This window comes from Pituophis catenifer, unplaced genomic scaffold (genome assembly GCF_029215685.1).
Source record: "Pituophis catenifer annectens isolate HBS135680 unplaced genomic scaffold, rPitCat1.0.hap2 SCAF_4, whole genome shotgun sequence".
Classification (NCBI taxonomy): domain Eukaryota; kingdom Metazoa; phylum Chordata; class Lepidosauria; order Squamata; family Colubridae; genus Pituophis; species Pituophis catenifer.
This window is the reverse complement of record NW_027256884.1, coordinates 100,392,027-100,414,357: the sequence shown is the minus strand read 5'-3', so window position 1 is coordinate 100,414,357 and position 22,331 is coordinate 100,392,027. Positions and strand designations below refer to the sequence as shown.

General features: G+C 34.6%; 1 protein-coding gene across 1 annotated transcript; it reads left to right on the top strand.

Annotated features, from left to right (window-relative positions):
• The first annotated feature begins 6,487 nt into the window (after window positions 1–6,487).
• CD200R1 (CD200 receptor 1) lies at window positions 6,488–21,780 on the top strand. The gene is made up of 6 exons (XM_070943805.1): window positions 6,488–6,572; window positions 9,833–10,135; window positions 15,375–15,617; window positions 16,838–16,952; window positions 17,746–17,803; window positions 21,647–21,780. The coding sequence occupies exons 1-6, from the start codon at window positions 6,488–6,490 to the stop codon at window positions 21,728–21,730; spliced, it is 888 nt and encodes a 295-aa protein (XP_070799906.1). The 3' UTR covers window positions 21,731–21,780.
• Window positions 21,781–22,331: the final 551 nt, after the last annotated feature.

The window sequence follows — 22,331 nt, the reverse complement described above, 5'->3', positions numbered from 1 at the left end:
GACTATAAAACAATTATTTGCCAGATCTAGGAAGGAAGAACCCAATCACAAAAAAGCAGGATTTAAACACCATCAAACAATCACACACACAAATCAAAGGATTCACATGCCAAATCAAAAGAATTTCAAAAGACTTTAAAGGGTCACATAGAAAAATCAAAAGACCTTTTAGGATATAAAAAAGGGTTTTTCTTACAGCTCAAACAGGCTAACCTCAGAATGCCGTGCTTGTATTTGTTTCTTGCCTGCCTTCCTATAAACAATAAACTAATTCTGCTCTCAAGCAGCTGACCTTCAATCATTTCAAAGTAATCTCCCAGCCGGGAGTTTTGAATTCAAGAAGGGAAAGCTCTGCCTTCCAACAATCCTTAAAGGGAAAAGCTTCTTTTTCTTCCAACAGCCACAACGTGGTTAGTGTTTTTCGCGTGGGCATGTTGTGTGAATTTAATCATTGTGGCTTATCCATCAAACAATGGATAACTCCATAAGAAAGAGGTGATAGAATAAGAGTACCATACATTTTGATGGAGGAATTTGTGGCTTTTCGTGTGTAAGCAGCTTCATAGGTAGGTCCATTTGTTAAAAATGAACTTATACCATATATAAGCAATTTGCGAGACCGCCTTCTGCCGCCAATAGCCTCCCACTGGCCGGTTTGCTCACACAGAGAGGGCCTCCTCAGGGTGCCGTCAGCCAGACAGTGCCGGCTGGCGACCCCCAGGGGGAGAGCCTTCTCTGTGGCGGCACCAGCCCTCTGGAACGACCTACCCCCTGAGTTACACACGATATCAGACCTCCGGACTTTTCGTTAGGCCCTAAAAACACACTTATTCCATCTAGCTGAGCTGGCTTGATCCCGTCCTCTCAGTTTTAATTGATTCGGTTTTAATTTGGGTTGTTTTAAATTATTTGGGCCACAATTATTTAATTGTTTTTAAATTGTTTTTTAAATTTTGTATACAATGTTTTATTTTGGCTGTGCACCGCCCTGAGTCCTGCGGGAGAAAGGCGGTATAGAAATAAAATAAATAAATAAATAAAAATAAATAAATAAATAGGAAATCATCAAGAGTAGACAGAAGTCTTGGAACATTTATAACATTAACAAGACAACGGTTTAATATGAAATGTGCAGGGTATTTTCCCTACAGTCAGTGATTATGCTCGGCAAGTAGCTTATCAAAGTCTATGTGTTCACATTTAACTCTAATTCAGATTTTTATTACTCAAGCAAAACAGATGTGCTCATGTATCATGTCCACACTAAGCCAAACATATCAAAATATGATTTAGGGCTTATCAGCATTACAGTCTTAAACCGCCTATTTTTGTATGTAAGCCTCTTTGAAATGAAGCTGTCAGAACAAAATATTTGGTTTCAAACACTTCTGAGTCCCTGACATTCTATCTGTAAGCAGTAACACAATAATACCGTAATTTATTGTTTGGCAGCTAGGTGGCAATACAGGCAAAAAAGCATTTTTCTGGGAATGTACCTATTGTAAGGAAAAAAGTTGTGAAAGTTTGAAAGTTTGTGTCTAGTTCTCAATTGGCCTGATCCAAACCTTCAAATCTATTTTGCTTGTGCTTGCTGCCTATTTTTTTCCCCTATGGCAAATCTTAATCAAAAACACTATTTGGATGGTAGTCACAAAAAGTTTTCAGGTCCTTTATCTTTCAAGTGTTTTTAATTATTATGGATCTGCTTTGTCCTTGTGCAAAATTTGGGCTTTATCCAACCATGTTAATATGCCTGTTAGTAGGAATAACACCACTTAGCTACCTAAGAACTGGGATGTTAGAGGGAACAATGAAATAGAGGAAACAATGATTAATTATGCAGTAAATTTAATCTGGTTTACATTTGTGAATAAATATTCAGGAAAAGAATAGAAGAAAGACATATTTTTTCAGAAATATAAAGTTAATATTAAATATTTGTCATTAATGTTAATATTTAGTATTAAATTATGTGCATGTACTATTTTCTATAATAAAATATCTATCTAATAAAAGATAACATAAATCCACCATGTTCCTAATAGTTGTGAGTAGAATTTATATATTTATAATTTTTATAATTTATACATTTTTTCCCTGAGACTTATAGAAACAATTACAAGAGGCTAAATTTGTTATCTATTTGATAATGCTACAACTTCAAATGGCTGGGGAATTCCAAGAGTCGTAGTCCATACATCTTAAAGTTGCTCGGGTTGAGAAACTCTAAAGCTTGGAGCCTCAATACAAGCCACAATTCTGAGAACAGAATTTTTCTACTGACGCATGCAGTATGTATGGGAATGAAAAAGAGGAATTTTGCCTGTAAGTCTTGGTTGTTTTTTATAACTTCTCAGACAATTTCTAATTATAGGCTGATGACACAGGCATGACATGGCAAATATAGAAGCCAGATTCTGGTGGAAAAAAAAGCATTGTCAAACAGATAATAAATTTATTTTCTTGTTGAAAATTGCTTCTGTAAGTCTCATGGAAAAAATAAATTATGTCTTTCTATTACATGGACATTTCTTAGAATAAATTATTTTAAAACATCCGTGCTTTTTACATGATGAAGCAGCAATGTTTATGTTGTATATCTTTGCTTCAGCTCTGGCTACACAAGATTTAAATTTCACAATTCTTGCAGGCCCATGTTCCTTGCTGCTGTGGTTAAACTTTTTGTGTAAAAAATACATGAAATTCTAGGGCTTTTTTGGTTTTATTCAGCCAATAATAATAAGCCAACTGAAGATAAGTTACTGCAACCTTTTGAATGTCTGAACTCTTTACCAACAAGACAAAAACCATTCGTCCCCTCCCAAAAAGGGAGGGAGAGACAGAAATGTGTTTTTCAAGACATTTATATGTCAGTTGACATTCCCGAGTTGAGTGAAATGGAAATGCTTTCTGATATACAGACTAGGGGGGAAAATGGTATAATTTTAGTCATCAGAGCAAGGCAGGGGCAGGCAAAAGCTAAAGGCTATATTTGATGTTTTGGAGAAGGGATGGGAAAGAGGGACAGAGTAGTCTTACAAAATGAGCAGGGTTTCGTCATGTATGTAAACAACCAGGATTTTTCTGTTTGGGATAGAGTGGGTTGTTTTAATTGTGTGAAGCCTTTTTTGGAGGTGTTGAAAAAAATATCCTTCTGGGTTCAGTTCCAAGTGGGGAAAAACACTGGATTCATCGAAGTTGCTTGGAAAGAAGGTTTATTGATGAACAGGATCACATGCCTTGGAGATCTTGGGCAAAAAAAAGGGAAGAGATGCTGAGAGTCCCTGGGTTTTATACCCTCTCTGGCTTTGAACTTCCTGGGGCACAGGAAGAGTATCCTAATTGGTTGTTGTCAGAAGTCATGGCTAGCTTTGTAAGTTGTCTATGTGCTAAATTTGGTTGAATTTTGTTGGGTGATACAATGAAGGGGAATTAAATGGTTTTGCCTGAAGGAGGTAGATCTTTGTTATGTAGAATGCTCAATCTACAACAAAAAATAGGATTCTGGTTTCAGCAAAATTGAACCTCAGATATCCATTTTGCCTCAGTATAATAATAAATAATATCTATCCAGGCTTAGGGCCTAAGCAAGTAATGTCTAATGGGTTGTGTCTCACAAGGACTAATAAAATTGTATTTGATCAAAGACAGTGAGCTCAGTTAGGAAGGCTTTAAACTGAATGCTGTGGGGATGAAAGAAGGTAAAGGATCTTTGATAAAGCCTTGATTCTTGTTGAGGGATATGAGAATCATGGGGCCTATTAAACTCAACAAAGTATCAGGAGAAAAAGACTCATAGTTCATGATCCTTACTAACTTATACTGATTCACAGAGCACGAGAACACAAAGGCATATATGATTGGATGGGATATCTACCACAACTGCAGTATAGCAATACAATAAATCCAGCTTGATCAAAGGAGACAGAAGTGAAACAGAAGTTGCATTGTTGTTAAAAGTATTTTTACTGATTTTAAAATCCAAGTGAACGAACCTGGTGATACTGTAGACAGCAAATAGGTAGGTTTAAATAAGTAGAGGAGCAAATAAAATAAAAGCCAAAGCATATATAATAGCAATATTATTAGTATTAGATTTCAGTCATGAACAATTTCATTACATAAATAATTACAGTTAGGATATAATAAACAAGAAGCATTCATGGCATACTCTATGCAGCACCCAGCTTAAAATAAGTGGAAGAATAAATATCTTAAAAGACAATTCATAGCATTTTTTTAAAAAAATAAGAGAACTAAGCTAAAATAAGAAGATTAATAGAGACAAATGTAAATAATAGGGCAAAGGTTAGTAGGTAATAAGAAACATGGGAGCAAATTCATTAATGAATTTGGGCAGCATATGGGCTCTTGGTATGTAGTATTTATATTCACAACTTCAACTCAAACCTCATCACTTTTTGACTTCCCCTGTCAATGTCCCTGCTTGAAACTCCCTCAGGTGTCTGAATGCTTCCTGATAAGTTATTCTATCTGGTCTGCATCTTCAGCATCAGCATCATTTTCCACAAAAAAGGGAAAAAGGGTTGGGAATGGATAAAAATTGAAGTTTTATCATAGGAACAACATACTTTAACATACTAGGATCAGAAATCGGCAAGAGCGAACACTGTAAAAACTAATTTTAATTCCCATTTAGTGGCATCTGCTATTTACATGCATTTTTATCAAAGGGTACCTTGGCAGAAATGCTGCATTTCTTAGAAAACTAAACTATTGTACCATTTTGAGTCACATTAGTGGAAATTAATACACTTATTTCCTTTGTGTAAACTTATTTTGAACTTAAACACCCACCAAAAGCATAGAACCATCCTCAGCTATCAATTTAAGCACTGGTTTTGCTTTTGTTTTTCTCTCATGCTTTATTGTCCTATTTCAAGTTTTTGTTCATAAACTGCAAAATATAATACTGGGGAAGCTTGTAGATTTTTAAAAAGTTAACCATTTATTTTACTACACTGTAAAGATGTAGGAAAAATTGTCAACAGTGATGCTTTTTGACTAAGACAATTGATGGTATGGTATTTTTACCATCCATAACATCACACCCAAGGCAGCAAGCTAGTCTAGGGAGCTTAAAGCAAGTCATGTAGTTTCTCCTGCTCTTCATTTTAACAGAGAAGACAAGGTAGAGAACTCAAGAGAAACAGCCTTAGAGGGCTTTGCTATTTCTGCCCTCAAGCATCAGTTTGCCTGAAGATTTGGCTAACTCTGCCTAATTGTAGGGGCAGTCCTGAACAGTAAATCAAGTCGTTTATCAAATTTTGAGAATATTGGGCTTTCCCCCCCTCTTCCTATCAAATAGAAAAGAAAGTAATTGCTTCTTATCTGTTTGGTTTTTTAAGTTGTTTTCAATTGTTCTAAAATTGTTGTTATTATATTGCATATTTTAATGTGGCCAGAATTACTCTAGCACAAATGTGAAAGTCGACCAATACACCATTGGAAGAAACAATAATAAAGAAAATCCTCATATGCGCCGAAATGGATAAATTAAAGATGGAGATCAAAGAAAGAAAAGACTCGGATTATTATAAAGTGTGGAATAGGTTTTATACATGGTTGGAAAACAGAAATCAAATTAAGAAATAAGAATATAAAGTGAAATTTGAAATTAATATACTGGATATAAATGTAAATAATGATCCTGCTAACAAAACAGTTAATTATGAATATTTAAAAATAAAGAGAAGGAGCGAGAGGATAAAAGCTAACAGTAAAGACAAAAGTCGATGCAGAAAGTTGTAAAATTGTATATCTATGTTAGTATTGTATTTTAATGTCTGATGTGTGTATGTGTGTGAATGTGTTTTGTCTCTTGACTTCTTTTGCTATTGTGTGTTTGGTTTTAAAATGTAAAATACTCAATAAAAAATATTTTATAAAAAAAAATGAAAAGAAAGTAATTGTTTCTTATCTGTTTGGTTTTTAAAGTTGTTTTCAATAGTTCTAATGTTGTTTTTAAACGGCCAGTAAATTTATGATTGATTTCTCTGTTTTTATGTATTCAATTATAGCCAATTTGTTATGTAACAGCTTTTCGATTTTCATGAAAAGAATGACAGAAAATTTTTGTGGATATGAAATAGAGAAGCTTGAAGCAGTCTCTGTTTTGAGACAGTGCCTGGGTTCATCTAGCCGCCGCCTTCTTTTTCTTTGAATTTTATTGGAAAAACTTATCTTGACAAGACAGCAGCTTTGTTTAGGGAACAAATGAGAAAAATGCTTGATCTGTTTCCTCAGTGATCACATTTTGACTGTAAGCACAGGAAGTCTTACACAGTACAAAGACAGTTGACAGAAGCAAAATTGATAATCAGTTGCTGCAGAAATGAAAGGATATTAAAAGGAGGAGAAAGATGCCATCTGGCATTTTAAAAAAATGTTCACCGAAAGATGCTCATTAGAACAACAAATAGTTGTACAATAGAATGGGTCAAATAGAGAAACACTTGTGTGAACCATGGAAGCAAAATGCAGTGATTTTATTATGAAGATTTGGGGTGCTGGGACCCTTCTCACTATTATGATGGCCATGGCAGTATCTGGTAAGTTTAATATGTTAAAGTAAGTAAATATGTTGTTTTTCTCTGGAACATTTGCTTCTCTGTTTTGGAAAGGAGTAAAATATTTTGCAAAAGATCTGGGATATATTTAAACAATTTTTTAAAATAGAATATTTTGTAAGTAGTTGTCAACACCTATGTTCCTAAAACAATGGCCCTTGCTTTATCATGTTGAAATTAAGTGGCATTATTATATAAAAGTAAGTTTATATTATAACCTGAAGAATAATGATAGAGTGAGAAAAATGGATAATCATTCTAGGTTATAGTGATATATGTACCCTATTTCCCCCCGAATAAGACATCCCCTGATAATAAGCCTAATCGGGCTTTTGAGCGTATGGCAATAAGGCCAAGCGCTTATTTCAGGGTTCAAAAAAATATAAGACAGGGTCTTATTTTCGGGGAAACACAGTACTTAGTAATTTATTTTAATTCTTTATTATTTTTATATTACTGTTTGTGTATGTATTTATTCCATAATTCTTCCAGAGTTCAGAGTTGCACATATTGGTCTTCCTTCACACATTTTATATCCATAGCCATCCAGACTATCTTAATATATGGGAAATGGCCAGCTTATGCTATGAACTTTACAGTGAGTAATTAAAAAGTATCACTTTAGTTCTAATCTAAACACTATGCCATACTGACTTTACACCGCTATGTATACAAGCCTAATGCATGATGATTTAATGTACAAACTACAGTATCCAGTTGAATGATTCTGGAAGCCACTTTCAAATTTGACTTTAGGAAATAAGGCGCCTTGTTTAATACGTTTCTGAATGCTACTTGCCAAATCAATAATTTATTCAGTTTTGTAGTATAACTTGGACATCAAGTAAAGAGTATACATTTCGTATTATAAGTTTTATAGGGCTAGCTCTATCAGGAGAAATTGTTCAAAGGAGTACAATATTTTACAAACATTTTATTTAGATCAAAGATGTTCTTCAAGATGTTATTCTGCTTGCAGGAAGTAATGCAAAATTTATTAATTCTGTAGACCAAGCATGCTATTATATGTTAAATCATCTGTTTCCTTTGTTAAAATAGTTATTGAGCCAACCCATGCTATAGAAAAAAGTAGGAATAACAGAATTGGAAAAGACTTTGGAGGTCTTCTAGTTCAACTTGGTTTTTTAATTTATTTATTGATAAATGTATAAAGATTGTTTGTGAAAATGTTAGGAGAGTATTTATTGAATACATAGGCCACCAAATCATTCCAATGTCCAATGGTTTACATTACAACAAAATAATACACCATAAAAACATCCTTCATAGTAAAAACCAAATAATAAAACAGCTGTGATAAAAAAAAATAAGAAATTATGCCCCAACCTTTGTAATACAAAGAACTAAAAAAAAGCCCTAAATTAATAGTTACATAAAAATGAAAAAAATGTAATTAAAAAGGGGTGATGATGAAGGATTATGTCCCGTAGACGCTCTGTATAAGTTTAGCCTTTGGTGATTTTTGGAAAGCTATTATGGAAGGCAGCAGTCTCACTTCTGGAAAGAGGTTGCATCATTGATAAACAACACTTTCTAGCCACAGCTGTCCTGACATCATGAAAACAAATGTGTATATTCTCTTATATGTAGATAATATGTTTGTTACTGAAAACCTGAATGATATTTAGGAAATGTTAGAACATATTGTATAACGCCACAAGCATGAATCTCAAAATTAATGCATCAAAGGCAGTTGTCTTTGACAGGAAATGTGAAATGAAACTTGGAAGTTATATATATGGTAAATGGTGAAAAATTAGTTATGTGGTAAAACTAGAAGATGTAATATCATTAATAAATGATACAAAAGTGAGTGATCAATGCAAAAAAAGTACATTCAAGTGGTTTGGCCATATAAAGGGATCGAATGATAATTGCACTTGAAAGCAAATAAATGAAGGAAGAATGAATGGATTGAGAAAAAGGGCTGCTAGAGAAAACCATGATTGGATAGAATGGGTGAGAGATCCTCAGAAAAAGAGGAGTGAGAAGGCTGATGGACAAAATAACAGTGTATTATTGTGAGAGAAGCAAGAGTGATTTGCCGGCGTAGAAAAGTGGAGAGAAGTATAGTGGATGGTTTGAGGTAAATTCAATTAGTTTGACTTCTGTTTCTTTTCTTTTTTTAATTTATCTTTTCAGTACTTTTAATATTTTTCTATGCTTTGCATAATTTAGTTTATACTGATAGGATATAACGCATTGGGTTCTCAGAGGTCACTGGAGGATTAGGCCATTTGTTAACCATTGTTTTTAATGAGCAAATGTGAGTGAATCTTGCTGTGCTAGCATAAAAATTATATATATATATATCCAGGTTCTTCCTACGTAAACCAAGATTTTTATGCAGCCCTAGTTCAGTGAAATCCCAATCCACTAGTTTCTAGGCTTTTTTTCCAGCAGCCAGCAAGCTCCCTGCTGCCCATTGGGAGACTAAGGAGACTAAGATAGATCTATTTCGGATTTATAAGCCCTCATCAATTAGCCTGGGGAGGATACATGGGATGAAGGTGTGGCTAACTGATGAGGGCTTATAAGTCCAAAATAGATCTATCTTAGTCTCCTTAGTCTCCCAATGGGCAGCAGTCCACCATAAATGATAAAAAGTCCCTTCTTTACATTTATGTTTCCAACATTCATTTGAGGGTACCTTTATACATTCTTGACAATTTATCTGGAATTAAATACCAACGATACATCATCTTATAAAATTTTTCTTTTAAATTATAGCTTAATGTAAACTTTAAACCTTTATTCCACATATTCTCCCACTGTTCAAGCATTATATTATATCCAAAATTCCTTGCCCACTGAATCATACAATGCTTTACTTGTTCATTTTCCAGATGTAAATCCAATTACACTTTATAGACTTTTGCAATAATATGTTCATCACTACCACACAGCAAAGTATCCAATCCATTTTTAACAAAGTTAAACCCATGATTTGTTTTTATCTAGTTTAAATCTTTCTTTCATTTATAAGTATGTAAACCAATGACAAACATGACCTTCTGATTCTAACTCCTCCTTAGATTTGAGGGTAGGAGCTCCTAAATTAAAAGATATTATTTTACTATAGATCCACCGTTTGGCCTTGTCACCATTTCTTTTCTAAAATGTGGGTTTCCTCCTGTGGGGAAACCCAAAAAGGCATCTTTGTGGAAAACCATATTTACCTATAATAATTCTTGATAACATTTATTTCTATATCTTTCTAGATAAATCCAGTAGATATGCAAAGCTTGGAACAACCATTGAACTGCACTGTCCTCCAGAAAGATATAATCTGACAGTATGGAAGGTGAACTTTAACAATGGAATGCATTGCCATTTATCATTTAAGAGAGAGAACAATACCATAGCCAGAAACTGCAGTATGGACATGGATTGGGTATCTAGACCGGAAGAAGATTCTGCTGTTAGGATAAAATCATTTCAAATGTCCAGAGAAGGAATATATAGGTGTTTCATTGCTACTGCTAAAGGAATGTTAAACCATGAATATGAAGTATCTTTATCAGGTAAGAAACAACATATCATTGTCTTGGATTGTTATAGTCAGAACTATTATAGTCCTTTTTCATACATTTATGTCATTTTTCAGGATATTTCAAAACAGTTTATAATATTAAAATGCAAACTTATAAAATATATTTTTATGATTAATACATTGGCTTGTTCTTATTCTTGTAATATCCTGTTTCATTAATGTGTTTAAGGCACAGTGATACCTTCAGCATTATTAGTTTAAGATGGCACTTATTATGGTAGGCTTCCCTCAGGTGTTTCAACAGTCCTTGTTTACATTTATTGCTAATGTTTGCAATCAGCTAACTTCCAGCATTCTTCTGCTTTCAGAAGTGTGGAGGAATAACTGCAAATTGTTATGGAGTATCAGCCGATTATTATCTTCATTTAAACCTGACAAAATGTAGGAATTGCTAATTTTTGAAAACATAAAGAATTTGAAGTTCCATCTTCCATATTTTTCAAATGCCAACATATATATGCAATATTCCTATAACTCATCAACAAATCTTAACCAGTTAGTGGGTCATGGTTAGAATAGAATAGAATAGAATAGAATAGAATAGAATAGAATAGAAGAGAAGAGAAGAGAAGAGAAGAGAAGAGAAGAGAAGAGAAGAGAAGAGAAGAGAAGAGAAGAGAAGAGAAGAGTTGGAAGGGATCTTGGAGGTCTTCTAGTCTAACCTCCTGCTTAGGCAGGAAACCATATACCATTTCAGACAAATGGTTATCCAATCTCTTCTTAAAAACTTCCAGTGTTGGAGCATTTACAACTTCTGGAGGAAATTTGTTCCACTGTCAGGAAATTTCTCCTTAGTTCTAGCTCTCCTTGATTAGTTTCCATCCATTGCTTTTTGTCCTGCCCTCAGGTGCTTTGGAGAATAGCTTGACTCCCTCTTCTTTGTGGCAGCCTCTGAGACATTAGAACATTGTTATCAATGTTTCAATCTTGCTGTATCATTCCAATTCCTATAGGTATTCTTAGAATATTTTGGGATCATAAAACATTTATATTTATCAGCCCATCATGTCCTGAAGCATGGCTAGATCTCACAGATATTATCTTTTTATTACTCATGCAATGCTCACACATGGAACATTTGGCAAAACCTCCAACCCATCTTTCCTTCAGCAATCTGGGGAGAGGCTTTCCGTGATGGTTTTTATGAGCAATAGAGCAATTTTATTATCAGCACTGCAATTGACTGAGGGGATTAACACAGGGTTGACTGATGATTAATTTGTGATGTTGCAAGAATGGAAAACTTGATAAGAGGAGGGGATGGAAAGGAGGGAGGGAACACTTGCCATACTTTTTTCTACATTCATAGACAGAAAACCAAGCTAAGAAAAAAAAAACTCATGCAAAACTAAGTATGTGGCAGCAACATAAACATATATATTATTGATTGTAAAGCCACATCTAGAATTCTACATCCAGTTTTTGGTCACCACATTATAAAAAAGATGTTGAGAGAGACTCTAGAAAAGAGTGCAGAGAAGAGCGACAAAGATGATTAGGGGCCTGGAGACTAAAACATATGAAGAACAGTTACAGAAACGGCATGGCTAATCCAGTGAAGAGAAGGACCAGGGATGACATATTAGTAGTGTTCCAATATTTGAGGGACTATCACAGAGAGGAAGGGGACAACCTAATTTCCAAAGCACCTGAAGGGCAGACAAGGAACAATTAATGGAAACTGATCAAGGAGAGATTCAACTTAGAAATAAGGAGAAATTTTCTGACAGAACAATCAGCCAGTTTAACAACTTGCCTACAGATGTTGTGGGTGCTTCATTAGTCCAGGCTTTCAAGAAGAGACTGGACAGCCATCTGTCAGAAATGGTATAGTCCACAGGAAGAGATACCAGAAGTAAGGATTGAAGAATATCTGGAGGGAACACATATAGGTAAAATAACGGAAGAAGAACAGGAAATGTTAAACCAACCAATAACAGAAACAGAGTTTGGAATTGCAATGAAAAAACAAAAGAATAACAAAACACCGGGCCCAGATGGACTACCAGTGGAGTTATATAGAAATATCCAAGGATTGATAAGAGAGTTAATGCTAGAAATATTTAATGAGGTGGTAGAACAAGCAAATATACCAAATACTTGGACAGAAGCATTAATTACTCTGATACATAAAGAAGATTCAGATCATCAATTAATACAAAACTATAAACCAATCTCTTTGTTAAATACAGACTACAAAATATTTATGTCAATTATATCCGAAAGAATAAAAACAATTCTAAATAAACATATACATTCTGACCAAAATGGTTTCCTACCAGGCCAACAAATTAAAATTAATACCAGAATAATAATGAATAGTCTAGAGTTTCATGAAGCACAACTGGAAAAGCAAGCTTCACTGGTTTTCCTTGATGCCCAAAAAGCATTCGACAACTTGAATTGGAAGTTTATGACCAAGCAACTAAAACTTATGGAATTTGGGACCAAATTTGAAAATATGATTGGGAAAATATATACAAAACAAACGGCAAAGGTGATTATTAATGAAGATATGACCAACAAATTCGATCTAACAAAAGGGGTGAGACAAGGATGCCCACTTTCCTTACTTCTCTTTATATTATCATTAGAACCGTTTTTAAAAAGGATTAGAGGGGATCATGAGATAAAAGGTCTATTAGTTACCTTAAGAATTAAGAGCTGTCTTCTTAAGAGATTGTATTGTGGGAGATGTAGAGAGAGATTGCATTAAGGGAAATGTAGTCCATGACATGTGACCACATCTGTGTGTCTGATTGGCCACTGAGGCTCTCTGCCTGGGTGCAGAACAAAGACCTGGCGATTTTGAATTACAACAGAAGAGAGAAGCATGCTTTCTGAATGGGACAGAACTACCATCATTTTACACTAGGAAATGGGATAGATTATGAAATATTTGGATGAACCTCACCTTGACTCACCATGATAGTAAATCTATGGTTTCTGAAGGATTCCCAAATAAATATAATCTGCATGAAAACCTGTTTGCTAGAGTTTATCTGCCTTTTTCCAGTGGAGCCAGAGGCCTGGGGAACCGAACACCGACAATCTGGTCTTTATTGTAGATCAAGCCCAAAATTGATAAAAATAATAGAAGAATTTGGTGAAGTGGCTGGACTAAAAATAAATAAAAATAAATCTAAATTATTAACTAAAAACCTTACAAAAAAACAAGAGGAAGAATTGGAATGTATAACAAAGATTCAAACAACTAAAAAAATAAAATATTTAGGCATCTGGCTGACCGCAAGAGGTTCTTCAATTAAACATGACAATTATGATAAATTATTATTACAAATTAAAAAATATTTAGATAATTGGAAAAACTTACAAATTTCACTCATGGGAAGAATTGTCACGATTAAAATGAATATCCTGCCCAGAGTCTTATTCCTCTTCCAGGTTATACCAGTGAAATTAGATAAAATCTTTTTCGATACATTAAACAAAACAATTACAAAATTTATATGGCAGGAAAAAAGACCTAGAATCAGATTAAAAATTTTGCAAGATTTTAAAGATAGAGGAGGACTAGCACTGCCAGAGTGGGAGATAAACTACCAAGCGGCAAGCCTAGTATGGTTGAAAGAATGGATGGAATTGAAAAATCAAAGAATATTAGTAATTGAAGGGCATGACTTGCAAGTGGGATGGCATGCATTTCTTTGGGATGATATTTTAAAAGACATATATTAAGGAATGCGTTGCTACTGATTTCGACTAAAATTAAAAAACACCATTATACAAAATTACCAATTTGGATTTCCCCTACAGAAATATTAATACACCCAAATTTAATAGAATGGAATAGTATAATTAGGTACAGGGATATTCTAAAAGATCAAGGAAAATTAAAAATAAAACAAGAATTAGAACAAGATTTAAAAAGAGAAATAGATTGGTGGACATACATACAAATTCAGTCAAAATACAAAGAAGTCATAAAATTGAATGAGGTACAATTGGAACAAAATGAATTGGATAAAATTATACAAGGGATGGAGCAGAAACTAATTAGTAAAATATATAAATTTTTACTACGGTATAAAATGGAAGAGGAAATAGTAAAAGATACAATGATTAAATGGGCGAAAAATTTTAATCATACAATAGAATTAGAGAAGTGGGAAAAAATGTGGCAAACAAATATTAAATTGACACTGTCGATGGCATACAAGGAAAGCCAGATGAAGATGTTTCATAGATGGCACTTACCACCGGCAAGAATAGCTAAGATGTTCCCTAATAAATCCCCATTATGTTGGAAGTGTAAAAACAATTACGGAACATGTTATCACCTCTGGTGGAGATGTCCAGCAGCAAAAAAATTATGGGCCAAAATCAAAAAGTGGTTTGAGAAAATAATACAACAAGCGATAAATGGAAAACCTGAGATATTCCTACTAGGGATATTCACAGAAAAATTTACAAAGGAAGTAAAATATTTAATATTACATATTTTAACTGCCACTCGTATAGTCTATGCCCAGAATTGGAAAAAAAAATGTACCATTTGAAGACGAGTTAATAAAAAATTTTTTGGAATGTGCCGAGATGGACAAACTGACAAAAGAACTTAAAGAAAAAGAGGATACAGAATACTATAGGACTTGGCACAAGTGGTATAAGTGGTTGGAGGGAAGGAAAAATGAAGAAGAAAATTAGGGGGGAAAGATAGAAATGTTAAAAAAGATAGAAAGGATATGTTAAAGTATAAAAAATAGGAAATAAATATGAATGAGAGAAATACATTGTATATATATAGTAATTAAAATGTTGGGGACAAATAGTAAATCGGAATAATACAAAGAAGGGGAAATTGTGAATAACAAAGAAGATCACCCATGCAATAGCTGTTAAGAGAGTGTGTTTATAAATGTTCTATGTCTTGTATTGTTATATTGTGTTATAAAAATAATAATTAAAAAAAAGAAATGGTATAGTCTCCTGCTTGAGCAGGGGGTTAGACTAGATGACCTACAAGGTCCCTTCCAACTCTGCTATTCTGATTGCTCAAATACATGCTTTTTTCTAGTGATTCCTACTTCTCAAGGTTATTTGGTGTGTTCTTAGTTCTTTGTTCTATCATGTGCTTACTGATGAGTAAATGTGGCTGGAAATCTGTTAATAAGATGCCTCTCACACTAAATGGGTGCTATCTTGGTAAATGTAATTAATTATTTCTTATATGTCCCGTTTCATTTTAGTGTCTCCACAAGTGTCCTTGACTCATGCCAATGGCACTGCCGTGTGCAAGGCGGCTGCAGGAAAACCAGCTGCAGGGATATCCTGGAATCCACCAGGAGACTCTCAAAATGTGACTGAAATATTGCCAAATGGCACAAAGACCATTACCAGTACATATAATGTGCAAAATGTTAATGAGGATAAGCTTACATGCGTCATCTCCCATCCTACTGGGGGAATGTCACTTATCTTAACTCTACCAGGTAAAATTTAAGCATTTAATCATCAGTTTCACTAGCCAAGTCACATTCGGTTTACAGTAATCGGGAGGTCTCTGTTCTTTGTTGACATTTTAAATGTGAATAACTAATACATCAGACTGTCTCTTTAGCTCAGTGCTATTTACTCTGATGGACAAAGGTTTTTAGAATCTTTCCTATCATCACACATGGTCTACTACTGGGCTATGGTCCTTCCTTAACTGGACTGATCCTCCTTCAATCATTCTCGCATGTTAATGAAACAGATTTCCATTTTTCTCTAGTTCTTTGCTTAAGCCATGGGAATTGAGGAAAGGCTGTGCTTGTTATTAAACTATTGATATAGGTACTATTTATGAAATTATTTCAGAAAGTAAGAATAATGAATGCTCTTAATACTAGAAATAAAGTACTCTTTAATATTTTCTTCAAACAATTAGGGTGGCTAGATAGTGATTGCCTTTCTGCCTAAATTGCACAGATTGAAAATTCCAGTTACTTTTATGGAAAGGTTGGATGTTTGCATTCCTATTTGTTTTTATTGCCATGACTTCTTACAGCCGTGATGGCGAACCTATGGCACACGTGCCCAAAATGGCTTGTGGAGCCATGTCATCTATCATGCGTAGCATCGCCCATTCCTCTTCCGGGTTTCTGGTGTGCATGCGCACGTGATGATCAGCTAGCCTTTGTATGTGCGGCAGTGCCGGAAACCAGAAGAGCTGGTTTTCCATTTCCTGTCATGTGCATGCGTGCCGGCCATCTGATCAGCACATGTACATGCGTGGCAGTAACTGGAAGACTTGCTGGCCGGTGAGCATGTGCTCGCCGGAAATTGGAAGTGCCTTATCCAGTGCGAACATGTTCCCTGGGCAACTCCTCTTCCTGGTCGCGGCTGTGACAAGCGCGCGTGCGAAGTGTTCCCTTTTTGGCACTTGGTGACCTGCAAGCACGTGCACACTCCCTTTTCGGCACCCGGTGCCAAAAAGGTTTGCCATTAAAGCAATAAAGATTTTGCAATGAATACAAAGTCTTGTGTGTCTTTGTATCCAAAGTCTTAAATAACCTTTTTAATTAGAAAACATGAATCTGTCTAGGAACATATCTAAATTATCATTAGTCATTCTATTTTCTTTTCTTACCCCTTTTTGTTTATTTAATATAAACAAAACAAGGCTTTAATCTCTCCTACTTATTATTTCTCACACTTTACAAATTCTCAGGTAGAAATGAAAAAAAGGAAAGTTCTACCATGATAATTCTCTATAGCTGTCTTACTGGTCTTTTGGGAATATTTGGATTTTCACTTTCCATCTATCTCTGGAGGTTCTGTGGAAGGTATGTATGCCAAGTTTTAACTTAAATCAACTCCTGTTTCTTTCATTATTTATTGGAGTTGGTCACGGCAACATTTGTGGGAGTAGAGCAGTGGTGGGTTGTCCCCGGTTCGGACCAGTTCACAAGAACTGGTAGTAAAACCAGCGGGAGTTCCCACCCACTGCTCTGGATGTCGTCATAGTTGATCTGCGCATACGTAGAAGCTTCTGCACATGTGTAGAAGCAAGGTGTGCACGCGGTCCCGTTGCTAACTGTTAGTAAAGATAAGTAGAACCCACCCCTGAAGTAGAGGCATTGGCAAGATGGCAGGCAGAACATTGCAATACAAGCCTTTAGAACCCACACAAAAGGGGAGGAGCTTGCATCATGTCACTCTGCCTGGTCTTCCCCCACCCCCTTGCAGACACTGCTGGAACACCATGAGCATCAGCTCGGTGTACTACTGCAGTAGTGAAACCATTAAACTTGAAATGGTGCAGTGTTGCTTGTGCAATGAAATGTAAAATGAAGGGAAAAGCAAAAGGGGAAGGAGTTATGGCAGAATGATGGTAATTGTACAGCAGGAGATAGGACTCAGAATCACGAAGGAAGTGGTAAACTGTCCCTTCATTTTAACTCTGCAAACTTTGCATCTTTTGTTCTGAGGAAAGGATGGTTAAACTGAAAAAACACTTTGTTGTAAGTGGTATAAATTTGAAATGCCATTTTTTTTTATTTAACATAACTCATTTGCTGTGGCATTTATTGAGAGAAGGGGATCTGACTATTTTCCTTCCTCCTCCTGTCATCGCAGCAAAAGAAAAATCAGTGCAACTACAAATATAGAAACAGTTTCAGGACAAAACATCCAGGTAAGACCAAGGAAACAATAATTGATCTGTTTCAAACTAGGCTTTAGGGTTTGTTTGTTTTTTAAATGATTGTTGGCATTGTAAAGTTCACAATAACTTTTAGGAGGCCCAGGCTGTGATTTATACATGCTTGTCATCATATTAAGATTCAGGGGAGAAGACTATTAAATATCTTTAATGATTAATTAGTTAATTTCAGTACTTACTTAGATTTACTGTAAATTAATTTAAATCACAATTTGCTTACGCCTTGACCTAGCCATCTTTTTGGAATACAGTGTCTAGCAATGCAGTTCAACAGATAAAAGTGACTCTTGGCCTACTTAGTAGGGAAGTGCCATTCCCTACTTATGGCAGGTAGTATGCAAGTAATTCTAATACCAAAGCCTGGAGCTGCTGAGTCACAGCCACCTCTGTGAGTTGCAAGCAATACAGTTTCAGTCAATAGAATACTTGTAGTTTTAAAGGCCTTATCTGATGGATCACTGATGGTGAGATACAAGAAAGGAAACTGTAAGGCTTAAGATGCAAGTGCCTTCTCTGAGTCAGAGATGTACAGTTAGTCCTCGACTTACAGTACAACAGTTCATTTAGTGACCAAAGTTACAACGGCACCGAAAAAAATGGCTTATGACCATTTTTCATACTTATGACCATTGCAACACCCTCATAATCATATGATTTATATTTGGATGCTTGACAACAGACCCATATTTATGACGGCTGCAGTGTCCCGGGGTCATGTGATCATCTTTTGCAACCTTCTGACAAGCAAAATCAGTAAGGAAACCATATTCACTTAACAAGTGTGAATGAACAAGAATAGGGTGTGTTACTAATTTAACAACTGCAGCGATTCAGTTAACAAATGTGGCTAGAAAAGTCGTAAAAATGACAAATTAACAAATTTGTCACTTAGCAACATAAATGTTGGGTTCAATTGTGGTCGTAAGTCAAGAACTGTAGTGGCACCCATGTAGAAACAAGTATTTGGCAAGACGATGCCCTTTCCGAATCAACAAGGAGACTCAAGCTTACAGTTATGTTAGTAAACAATAGACTTAATTATTATACCATGTTTAATAGTATGTTTTTTAGACATTCTTCTTAATATTCTCTCCCATTCCTCCTTCCTTTTTAATGAAACATCCTTTATTTAATTCTTGTAACAACTTTCAAGTTTAAATACAGAATCTGATATGCTTTGTCAACCCAAGTTTCATAAAGGAAATAAGTGCAACAAGCAATCAAGGCTGAATAATCAACAACAAGCTTTAAAAGAATCAGCTTCCTGTTAAATGAATTATTCAAGTTATTAATATTTATTGACATCTTAGTTTAAACCATGTTATCCTTAATTTACAGTTTGAGTATTTTAGAGATTACAGTTATACAGACTTGACTTTGCTTATTCTGATTTTACTTATTCTGATTTTGAGGTTGCTCCCTACTGTTTATCATAATTAGTAGACCCTTGCTAACATCTTTCTTTGAATAAATGAATACTTTTTTCCCATAATCAATATTTCCAAATGGAATGTAGCCATACACTTTTATGTATGCTTTATAAATATGATGTCAAGAATGTCAAGTCTTTATGTTTCTTAAGCACATGTTATTTTCTTAAGCACATGATAATGATTTTAATATTTTCACTCACTTTTAACAGAGTTAGTTTGCAATATCAATTATATTATAGCCATTTTATTTATTCAAAATCTAAATTTCCTCTTTGGTCTACAATGGAATTAATTCTAAACACTTTCTGAATCGCTAATAATTCATCTGCATCAAAATCCAGATAATTTGTACATTTTGTCTTTTCATATTGTCAAGTAAACTTTCCCTTCCAAAATCATCTTGTAATTAAATATCTGTACTTTCTTGTTTGCTGTAAACAATTTTTGCATTTTTTTTCTTTGCTATGCTTCAATTTTTGTTGGACAATGCCATAATTTTTATTTGTCTTACTTTCAAGAACCTCCATCTGATTTGAAAGAATAACTTTTAACACTTTCATTGTAGACAATGAAATATAAATCTTGATTCTTATTGGCTTTTCTCCTTTTTCTCTCCATCCAATTTGGAAGTTCTTGCATCCAATGTTTCCCTGCTCATCAATGATCACTAGTTTCCTACTAATTAATAATCACTAATAATCACCAATTATCAGTAGTAATGCCCTTTACAACAAACAAAAAGCAAATCAGATAATTATCCCAATAATACCTCTTCAATCAGCAGGACAGTATTTGAAGTAACATACAATAGGGAACCCAATTTAATTTTTATATATCAGCATATAAACAGGGAATAATAAATAGTTTGAAAAAGCTATAAATGCTTGTATAACAAGCTATAAAACAATAATAACAAGAAATTAGTACATGAAAGCTGTTAAGATGCAGCTAATTCACTAATTAATGTTATGTGTTGAAGTTTCTTCAATATGTTTACTTCCTGATCAACTCTGAATGCTGGATTCAACTTTTTTCAGTTTAGTTATTCAATCAACATAGTCACTTTTACCACAACTTGTGCTTAAAGCATGCCCACAACAGCAGTCAGCAAAGTTTCTTACTTATCACTGCCATAACAATGGAAACTGTATTCTACTAGAAAATGAGTACCACAGCAAGTCAAAACTGGTGGGCACAGTACATATATAAATCTATCCTCCAATGTTTTAATCATGTAATAAGTCATACATATCTGAGCCCTGGTGATGCAGTGGTTAGAATACAGTATTGCAGGCTAACTCTGCACACAGTCTGGAATTCAATTCTGACGGGGCTCGACCTGACCCAATCTTCTATCCTTCTGAGGTCAGTAAAATGAGGATCCAGATTGTTGGGAGCAATATGCTGACACTAAACTGCTCGGAGAATGTTGTAAAGCACCTTTGAGTGATATATAAGCTTAAGTGCTATTGCTGTGATTTTTCCTTTTTCTCCATATAAAAAAATGAAAAAAACTAAAACTTGTTTCTAACACAGCAATACTGGACTCAATTAGATGACTGGACTGTCTTCCAAAATAAAATCCCCACAGGCTATGAGAACATCTCTCCAAGAAGGGAAAAAAAGAAAAAGGATTATGGTCTACTTTTACTTTAATTGAACCTAGTTACAATCTTAGATAACAAGCAAAGGGGTCCCAGTTTAGGAATCCATGGCTTAACTCTTGTCTTTAATTCTAGAAGTATCTTCCCTATTTCTCCAGGCCTGCCATCCACTGTAGTTAATCTGCCACAAAGCACTGTGACAGAAAATAATAATCGGAAGACTTTTTACATTTAAAAGATGTTCTAGTATCTTCCAGTAAATGTGCCATTTTCAAAATCCTTTACAACTTTATTTTAGGATAGCTATACTTTCAAATATTCCAAACAAAATTTTAGATCTGAGAATACTAGGATTAAAAAGGAACGAAAGAAAGAATAAGCCTCTTTTGGTAAAAAAAGAAAACAAAATTGAAATTTGTATGCTGTTACCCACAATATGTAACTATGCTTGTACATAAGGTGTGGGGGTGTAGTTTTGTAGGGCACGGGGATGTATAATGAGAAGTCAAAATGTCACCTGTGTTATAAAACATGGATTCAGTAACCAATTATAATGATTAGTAACTCAGTGTGTTATGTAATGGAAAAATCCAATCATGTAAAGGAATTAATGCCCTATATTTCCCATCAGGTATAAGTGAAATATAAACAGTGCATATAGAATGAAAGAAAAAAAAAATAGAGAGGGTTATTAATGCTTCCTTTTTAAAAGAATGCTTTAAAACTTTATTCAGAAGATGTCATGCCTTTTCTTCTCAAAATGTTTTCTTGTTTTATAGGAAAATGATGTGGAACCATATGCTACCTTTGTGCAAGTGGAAAATGTAATATATGATAAAGCATGTAATTTCTCGTCAGGCTAATACCTATGATCTTTCACTTTCAACATAAGACAGCATCAGATCTGAACTGAGAGGAGAAGTATGTAAGGGCAAAATGCGTTAATTACAGTGAATGGCAACTTATTTTTTTCTCCAATTCTTGGAGACTGCCTGGACAAGTCCCTGCAGTTTTCCTGGCAAATTTTTCAGAAATGGTTTGCTGTTTTCATGTTCTCAAGATCACCAAGCTGGCTAATTTATGCTGAAGGCAGGACTAGAACTCGGTTTCTTGGTTTCTAGCATGATGCCTTAACCACTACATCAGACCAGCTCAAAGTGAATGGCAATGGCAGTAACTTTAAACCAATCTTTCCACTGAACATGTTGACATTTGCATAAATAAATATCTATTTCTCTTTAAGCACCACAGATTCTTCTAAGATCTCTACTGGCTTCTTCTGTACTGGGCACTTACTTTCTCTCACAAAGACTAAAATATCAGTTTAGAAAGCTGATATGAAAGTCATAAAAAAGCGGATATTCTTCTACCATCATTCTGCTGAATGATGAGTGAGCTGAATCTGAAGAGCTCTGGGACTCGAGTAACTACAAGACGATTATTCAGGAAGAATTTATATTGAAA